The sequence below is a fragment of the Trachypithecus francoisi genome, unplaced genomic scaffold, assembly GCF_009764315.1.
Source record: "Trachypithecus francoisi isolate TF-2019V2 unplaced genomic scaffold, Tfra_2.0 Lachesis_group11, whole genome shotgun sequence".
Classification (NCBI taxonomy): Eukaryota; Metazoa; Chordata; class Mammalia; order Primates; family Cercopithecidae; genus Trachypithecus; species Trachypithecus francoisi.
The window spans coordinates 70,246,971-70,255,991 of record NW_022681456.1 but is presented as its reverse complement, the minus strand read 5'-3'; the positions used below and the strand labels follow the sequence as shown (position 1 = coordinate 70,255,991).

Below are 9,021 nucleotides of genomic sequence, written 5' to 3'. Positions count from 1 at the left end.
CTCCACCGCGATCTCAGGTACTAATACACAGCTTGTGGCTGTGCCTATACGCAGAAAACAAATGGAACTGGAAACCCCAGTTTCACTCAGACAGCTTGCTTGTCCTAGGTTTATGCAACTCAGCTAGAACTTGCAGCAAATCAGTGATTCCAATTTAAATTGAAAGAGTGCATTCCCAACTCCCAATTGCAAAAATATAGAACCAGCCCAAGAATGCCATGAATCAATGAGTGGATAAAGAAAATGTGGTATATGTATATACCATGGAACACTACTCAGCCATAAAAAGGAGCAAAATCATGCCTTTTGCAGTAACCTGGATAGAATTGGAGACCATGATTCTAAGTGAAGTAACTCAGGAATGGAAAACCAAATGTCATATGTTCTCATTCATAAGTGAGAGCTAAGCTATGAGGATGCAAAGGCATAAGAATGACACAATAAACTTTGGGGATTCAGGGGAAACGGTGGGAGGCAGGTGAGGGATAAAAGACTATGCATTGGGTACAGTGTACACTGTTCAGGTGATAGGTGGGTCAAAATCTCAGAAATCACCACTAAAGAACTTATCCATGTAACCAAACATCAGTTTCCAAAAAAATCTATTGAAATTTAAAAAAAGAAGAAAAAAAAAAAGTAAGAGTGCATTCCCAGCAAGTGAACTACTGAAGGGCTTGATGTCTCCCCAGGCACCTTCACAGAAAATGCTTCCACTGCCTGGAAAGACGGGTACTTCTGTGTCTGGTTAAATCAAGTTCTCTGTGCTGCTTTCACAAATCACTTCACACTCTGTACAGTGCTCTGAAGTTTACAGTGCCATTTCAAATACATTTTCTCTGTCTACAGCTCTTAAGTTACATATTCTTTCCCCATTTCATAGGCGAGAATACAAAGGGTCAAAGAGTAAAGCAACAGAGCTGGAAGCGAAGCTCAGATCTTCTGCTTCCCAATGAGGGGGTCTTTCTCCTACACCACAGTTGCCTAGCACATCACAGATCTCACTCTCAGAGACTTCAGCTAAAGGCATTTCAGTAGATGCAATCCATCTTACCTTCATCCTGCATGTCATAGCTCTTTGTCTTTTACTTTCGTTCATCATTCTTCATTTTGCTATATTAACCTCATCAAAATTAGTTAAGGGAAGGACTCTGAGAAGATGGCAGAGCAGGAAGCACCAAGAATCTGTCTTTTTTCCTACACAACAATGGCACTGGCAGAATCTGTCTACCTCATCTTACATCACTCACAAAAACCTAACTCAAAATGGATTAAAGACTTAAGTGTAAGATCTAAAACATAAAACTCCTAGAAGAAAACATGGAGTAAATGTTTCTTGACACTGGTCTTGGCAATGATAAATTGACAATGGTAAATTTTATGTTATATGTATTTACAATTCCACAATTCTCAAAAATTAGAAAAAACTGATCAAGTCAGGTTTTTTTTTGTTTTTTTGTTTTGTTTTTTGTTTTTTAGTTTAATGTATTTTAATAGCAAACTTACAGGAACAGCACAGAAGACAGACAACATTAAAAACATGTACTTGCATGTAGGACAACTCAGTTAGAAAAGTATAGTGAATAGATGGAATCTACTGTATGATAAAAATGCTACAAACACCATTTAGTTGCTGTCAATAAGAAATTTACTTGTTTTAAAAAAATCCAAATGCTGGCATTGTCCAGAAAAATTTAACAGGTTTATTTATAATTACTATAAAGTTGAACCGCTGAAACTTGTTCACTGAAACATTTTAACTTGCATTAATGCTTTACACCTCTGCATTTATATTAAAAATTCACACACAAATGAAAATGGAAAAACTGCCAATACCTGATTTCTGTCCCCTATTTTTCCACTCGCAATCATATACTTAGGTACCTTTTGACCCCATGGAAAAAAATATCTAACGTTCAGAACTACCAATAACAGGAAGACTTTTTTTTTTTTTTTTTGAGAATGAAATGTTTCCCATCATAGTGGATTCTTAAGCATGTTCTCCACGTATGCGGCGTGCTAGCTGGATGTCTTTTGGCATAATTGTTACACGTTGGGCATGGATAGCACACAGGTTGGTGTCTTCAAAAAGGCCAACCAGATAGGCCTCACTTGCCTCCTGCAAAGCACCGATAGCTGCGCTCTGGAAGCGCAGATCTGTTTTAAAGTCCTGAGCAATTTCTCGCACCAGAGGCTGGAAGGGAAGTTTGCGAATCAGAAGTTCAGTGGACTTCTGATAACGTCTAATTTCACGGAGCGCCACCGTACCAGGCCTGTAGCGATGAGGTTTCTTCACCCCTCCAGTAGAGGGCGCACTCTTGCAAGCGGCTTTTGTAGCCAGTTGCTTCCTGGGTGCTTTACCACCGGTTGATTTGCGGGCAGTCTGCTTTGTACGAGCCATGGTACAGAGACCTCCTTACTTACCCCCTTCTCCTTCTGCTGGAGCTCGGCGAGCGAGAGGCGGCGCTGGCATTAGAGAGCGACGGCGGCGCGGCGGCGGCTGCGAACATAATTCAAGTCAAGTTTTTAAATACAAGGAATGTCCTCTGAAAAGAATTCGGTACTCAAATTATGCAGTTTGCCAAAATGATATTATCATTTGTATTAGGCTAGTCTTGCAGTGCTATAAAGAAATACCTGAGATGGGGTGATTTATAGAGAAGACGTTTAATTGGCTCACAGTTCTGCAGGCTTTACAGGGAGCATGGTGCTGGCATCCACTCAGCTTCTAGGGAAGCCTCAGGAAGCTTACAATCATGTTGGAAGGCTAAAGGGGACTAGGCATATCACATGGGGAAAGCAGAAGTGAGAAAAAGAGAGCGAGAGGAGGGGAGGTGCCACATACTTTTAAATGACCAGCTCTTGCAAGAACTCATTATCACAAACATAGCACCAAACCATGAGGGATCTGTCCCATGACGCAAACACCTCCTCCCAGGCCCCACCTCCAGCATTAGGGATTACAATTCAGTATGAGATTTGGGCGGGACAAATATTCAAACCATATAACCATTCATACAACTTTCTCTCTCTCTCTCTTTTTCTTTCTTTGACAGAATCTCACTCTGCTGCCCAGGCAGGAGTGCAGTGGTGCCATCTCAGCTCACTGCAGCCTCCACCTCGCAGGTTCAAGTGATTCTCATGCCTCAGCCTTCTGAGTAGCTGGGATTACAGGTGTGTGCCATCACAACTCGCTAACTTTTTGTATATTTTAGTAGAGATGGGGTTTCATCATGTTGGCCAGGCTGGTCTCGAACTCCTGACCTCAGGCGATCCACCCGCCTTGGCCTGCCAAAGTGCTGGGATTACTGGCGTGAGCCACCGCACCTGGTCCATTCATGTTTTTGACAGACATTTATTGAGCAACCACCATATGCCAGGAAGAGTACTCAAGCATGCTTCATCAATTTATAGGTCAGAAGCTGGATCAGGCAAATAGATAACAAGAACATAGTGCTGCGAGTGCTCTGACCAAGTGATACCTGAGGTACTGGGGAGCCATTGGAAGGGGACTTAATGTGGCCTGGAGAAGGGTGTTAAGGGAAACTTTTCCCAGGATGATGCTATAGCAGAGTTTTAAAGTTCGAAAAGGCAGGGCACAGTGGCTCACACCTGTAATCCCAGCACTTCGGGAGGCCAAGGCAGGTGGATGACTTGGAGCCTAGGAGAAAATCTCAAAAAATTAGCCAGGCATGGTGGTATGTGCCTATGGGTCCAGCTACTCAGGAGGTTGAGGTGAGAGAATTGCTTGAGGCCAGGAGGTCGAGGCTGCAGTGAGCCTTGTTGGCACCACTACACTTCAGCCGGGTGACATGTATTTTGAGACCTTGTCTCAAAAATAAAATAAGCAAACAAATAAATAAAGACATTAGCCGGCAAAACAATGTCGGTAGGGTGGGTATAGTGTATGTATGCAAGCATGCATGTGTTGTGTGTGTGTATGTGTGTGTGTGTTCTGTGGGGACGAACCTGGAACTCCAGAGTTGGTATGAAGATTACTTTATGCTGAAGACTATTGAGACTCAAGAAAGAAGAAGCCTCTCAGAACTTTTCTTATCTGAATCAAAGCAGCAATTTCTGGGAAAAGGCGGCTACTATAAATCTCTTCTCCAGAGGATTGTCATGGCTATGAGGAAGATGGAAAGACCACTTGCACCTGCAAAAACAAACACATCACAACTTTCTTATTTCCCATTTGCTCACCTAAAATCTCATTTGTCTTTCCTAAAGAAACTTACTGGTTCTTCCCAGAGAAGCCTCTTCTCTCCATTCCCTTTTTCCTACTAAATTAGGCATATAAGCCTCTAACTTTAACCATGAGGGAGCTAACTACTTCTTCTGTTAGCTATTATGTGCATACGAATAAACTTTTTCTCCTCCAGCGAATCTGTATTTTATCAGTTTAACTTGCACACCTCTAGAGAATGAACCTAAGAGCATAGGGGAAAATTTCCACTCCCTCCCCCCGATGGTTTGAAGCAGAGGCACAGTCCCTGCAAAAATGTGAAGGTGGTTGGGGGGTATAAGACACAGGAGCAGTAAGAGTTGAGTACGGCGGGAGCCGATGCAGGGAGGAGTGGTGGCTGGATTGTTACAGAGGTCAGTCATGAAGGGCCCTCATGTCTATCACAAATGTACCTCACCCAAAATAACAAGAATCACTGCTGGAGGCCAGGTGCGGTGGCTCATGCCTGTAATCCCAACACTTTGGGAGGCCGAGGCGGGTGAATCACCTGAGGCCAGCAGTTTGAGACCAGTGTGGCCAAAATGGCGAAACCCCGTCTCTACTAAAAACACAAAAAATTGACTGGGTATGGTGGTGGGTGCCTGTAATCTCAGCTATTCGGGAGGCTGAGGCAAGAGAATGGCTTGAACCTGGGAGGCGGAGGTTGCAGTGAGCTGAGATAGTGCCATTGCACTCCAGCCTGGGTGACAGAGCGAGACTCCATCTCAACAACAAAACAAGAATCACTGCTGGTACCTCAGGAATCTGAAAGGATATAAGATGTGGCCGAAGTCAAAGACAAGTTGTGTCTGCTACTCTGTATTTAAGTGTACTTGTAGAAAGGGTTTTGCAAACTATTTTTTTTTTTTTTTGAGACATAGTCTCGCTCTGTCGCCCAGGCTGGAGTGCAGTGGCCGGATCTCAGCTCACTGCAAGCTCTGCCTCCCGGGTTCACGCCATTCTCCTGCCTCAGCCTCCCGAGTAGCTGGGACTACAGGCGCCTGCCACCTCGCCCGGCTAGTTTTTTTTGTATTTTTTAGTAGAGACGGGGTTTCACCATGTTAGCCAGGATGGTCTTGATCTCCTGACCTCGTGATCTGCCCGTCTCGGCCTCCCAAAGTGCTGGGATTACAGGCTTGAGCCACCGCGCCCGGCCTTGCAAACTATTTTTTATCATAACTCCATCAGTAAAAAATTTTGAACATGCTATCTCAATATATGCATACTTATTTTTATAAACTAAATGCAGGTAATACTGTGGTAATGCTTTATTTACAAAATACAATGTACTTAAAAATAGGAACTAAATAAAGAACATAGACATTGCAATATTGTCTTTCCAAACTCCAATAGATCATCTTGCATCCCATGGAATGAAGGTTCCTCACTACGCAACAGGCTGGCCCACAGCATATGAAATAAGACATACATCGAATTGTGAGGTCTTTTAAGAAAAATTCAGGCTGTGTGCCGTGGCTCATGCCTGTAATCCCAGCACTTTGGGAGGCCAAGGAGGGCAGATCACCTGAGGTCAGAAGTTTGAGACCAGCTCACAACATGGTGAAACCCCGTCTCTACCAAAAACACAAAAACTAGACAGGCATGGTGGCGGGTGGCTGAGGCATGAGAATTGCTTGAACCCGGGAGGCAGAGGTTGCAGTGAGCTGAGATTGTACCACTGCACCCCAGCCTGGACAGCGAAGTGAGACTCTGTCTCAAGAAAAAAAAAAAAAATTCAGATGATGGGCCAGGAAAAATTGTTCAGAAAAAAAGCCCCAAGGAAACAAGGGTGATGCTAGTCTCTATATTGCACAGACTTTTAATAGTGTGTTTTCAGTAGAAGTAGAATTGCTTTTTAGGGGCCAAAGGAAGCTGAATTGCTTCTTTGGACATGTAAGGGGGTATTCTGGCTTGTCATAATATTTTAGGAAGAAAGGATATTAGCATTTAGTGGATGGGTCCAATGTTAGATTATCCCACCAGGTATTCGTGTGTGTGAAATAATGATTTAAATCATCTAAGCATTCACACATACCTCTGTATTTTATTGCCTTATACATTTGTTTGTTTGTTTGTTCGTTTGAGACAGGATCTCACTCTGTTGTCCAGGCTGGAGTGCAGCAGTGCAATCTCAGCTCATTTCAATCTCTGCTTCCCAGGCTCAAGTGATCCTCCCACCTCAGCCTCCCGAGGAGCTGAGACAACAGGCACCCACCACCACACCCAACTAATTTTTGTATATTTTGTAGAGACGGGGCTTCACCGTGTTGCCCAGACTGGTCTTGAACGCCTAAGCTTAAGGGATCCGCCCACCTCAGCCTCCCTTGTAAATCCTGTATAGAATATATTCTGGTCTTATTACTTCTTTCTCTCTCTCTCTTTTTTTAGGGTATATTCTGGTCTGATTCTCTCTCTCTCCCTCTCTTCTCTCTCTCTCTCTCTCTCTCTGAGACAGGGTGTTGCTGTGTTGCCCCTGGGCTCAGGCAATCCTTCAGCCTTAGCCTCCGATGTCTGATGTAGCTGGGACTACAGGCAAACGCCACCACACCGGCTAATTTTTTGATTTTTTGTAGAGATGGGGTTTCACTGTGTTGCCCAGCTTGGTTTCAAACTCCTGGGCTCAAGTGATCTGCCCACCTGGGCCTCCCAAAATGCTAGAATTACAGGTGTCAGCCACCATGCCTGTCCTGCTTCTCTTATATCTAAATTTATTAGTTATAAGTAGATACAAGCCTCTGACTGCTTCATTAAGTTTTCTATTGTAGCAGTTCTGAGTATTTGCATATTTAAACATATATCATTTATTCATGATTTACTTTCTTTTAATGTGTCCATGTTACAGTTAAATATTGACTTTATGAAGAAAAATACAAGGTAGATACAGACATATTTTTTTTCTTGCTTTTTTTTTTTTTCTAAGAGACAGGGTCACACTCTGTCACCCAGTCTGGAGTGCAATGGCACATTAGCTCACTGCAGCTTTGAACTCCTGAGCTCAAACAATCCTCCTGCCTTAGCCTTCCAAGTAGCTGAGACTGCTGGTACGTGCAACCATGCCCACCTAGTTTTGTTTTGTTTTGTTTTGTTTTGTTTTTGTTTGTTTAATTCTTTTTTTCTACAGACAGGGGTCTCTCTAAGTTGCCGAGGCTGCTCTCGAACTCCTGGCCTCAAGTGATCCTCTTGCCTTGGCCTCCCAAAGTGCTAGGATTACAGGTGTGAGCCACCACATACGTCTCATTTTATTTTCTATAAGTTCTCTTTTAGAATAGTAAATGTTACAAAATTTTTATTATAAAAAGGGATTTCAGGCTGGGCGTGGTGGCTCACGCCTGTAATCTCAGCACTTTGGGAGGCCCAGGTGGGCGGGTCACCTGAGGTCAGGAGTTCAGCCTGACCAATATGGTGAAGCCCCATCTCTACTAAAAATACAAAAAAAATAAAAATAAATTAGCCAGGCATGGTGGTGGTTGCCTGTAGTCCCAGCTACTCGGGAAGCTGAGGCAGGAGAATTCCAGCCTGGGCAACAAGAACGAAATTCCATCTCAAACAAACAAACAAACAAAAAAAAGGCGGGAAGAGGGTTCAAATTCTGTAAAAGTAGGGCCTTGAAACTCTTCTGTATGATACTGTTTTAGTGGATACATGTCATTATACATTTATCAAAATCCCTGGAATGCACAGCACAAAGAGTGAACCCTAATGTAAACTATGGGCTTCAGTTAATAATCATATATCAATATTGACTCTCAATTGTAACAAATGTATCACACAACCACAGGATGTTTAGAATAGGGGAAATGGCAGGGTAAGGAAGTTTATGGGAACTCTCTTGGACATTCTGCCCAATTTTTCTGTAAACTTGAAACTGCTTTTAAAATGCAATAATTTATGGCTTTTATTTCTTTAAGAAAGCATTGGTTCTGATTGGTTTGAGAACAGCTAATTTAAAGAAAGACCTACTTCATAAGAATTCAAATTTATACCAAAAATCTAGGACAGGTGATAATTGTTTTCCAAAAATGTTCTTTCCTTTACGAAAGGCGATAGATACCATGAGATTCTTTCAAAGAACAAATGTCTCTGTTACATTTAAATAGGACTCTACCAACACTAGATTTCCCTTGCACACTCACTAACAGCAGATCTGTGTGTAAAATGAGGACTAACGCCACAGACTGTTTCTTTGTAGAAGAGGTGACAGAATTAGGCAGCCTCAAAATGTCTGCTGCCAAAGTATAATGGCAAGAAAAGAAGGAGTCTGTCATTTATCTCCTAAAATATAAGCATTAGGGAGATACATGTATTTCTTGGTATAATAAATCTTTTGTTACAGCTTGCTTTATATACCAATTTATCTCTAACTCTGACGACTGAATTACAACTGCCATTTCTTGTCTAACTTTGGCTGTTTTCCTCTGAGAAATAATACAATCTTTTTTTGTGTGTGTGTAAGTGATGGGATTTAATACTTTCATCAGGATGGGTTCATTGAATATTCATATTCTGCTTATATTGTGCAGAGCCACATGGGAAGCTGTAGTAGATTTCAAAAGCAGAAAATAGTAGCTCTGATGAGAAGGCTGTTATGTGTGGGTGTTTAGAAGTTATTAATACGACATTAAGCAAAGCAAATTCTGTTTTAAAAATGATTTGTGCAAAGTGGGAACAGGTGATTTTTGAGCAGATGGCTAAAAATATTATAGAGCAGCTTCACTGAAACAAAACAAAAGAGTTTAAAGCCCTGATTTATTTTAGCTTTAACTAGTTTTCTTGAAAATCAGAGACAAGTGTTTTTGGGG

General features: G+C 42.2%; 1 protein-coding gene across 1 annotated transcript; it reads right to left on the bottom strand.

Annotated features, from left to right (window-relative positions):
- Positions 1–1,473: 1,473 nt before the first annotated feature.
- On the bottom strand, positions 1,474–2,482 carry LOC117089826 (histone H3.3A-like). Its single transcript, XM_033221414.1, has one exon. It carries the CDS (start codon positions 2,396–2,398, stop codon positions 1,988–1,990), a length of 411 nt encoding a protein of 136 aa, XP_033077305.1. The 5' UTR covers positions 2,399–2,482; the 3' UTR covers positions 1,474–1,987.
- Between the last annotated feature and the right edge of the window lie 6,539 nt (positions 2,483–9,021).

Bases quoted from the DNA above. Each gene is read 5' to 3' on its own strand.
- LOC117089826 (XM_033221414.1), bottom strand. From the start codon at position 2,398: ATGGCTCGTACAAAGCAGACTGCCCGCAAATCAACCGGTGGTAAAGCA.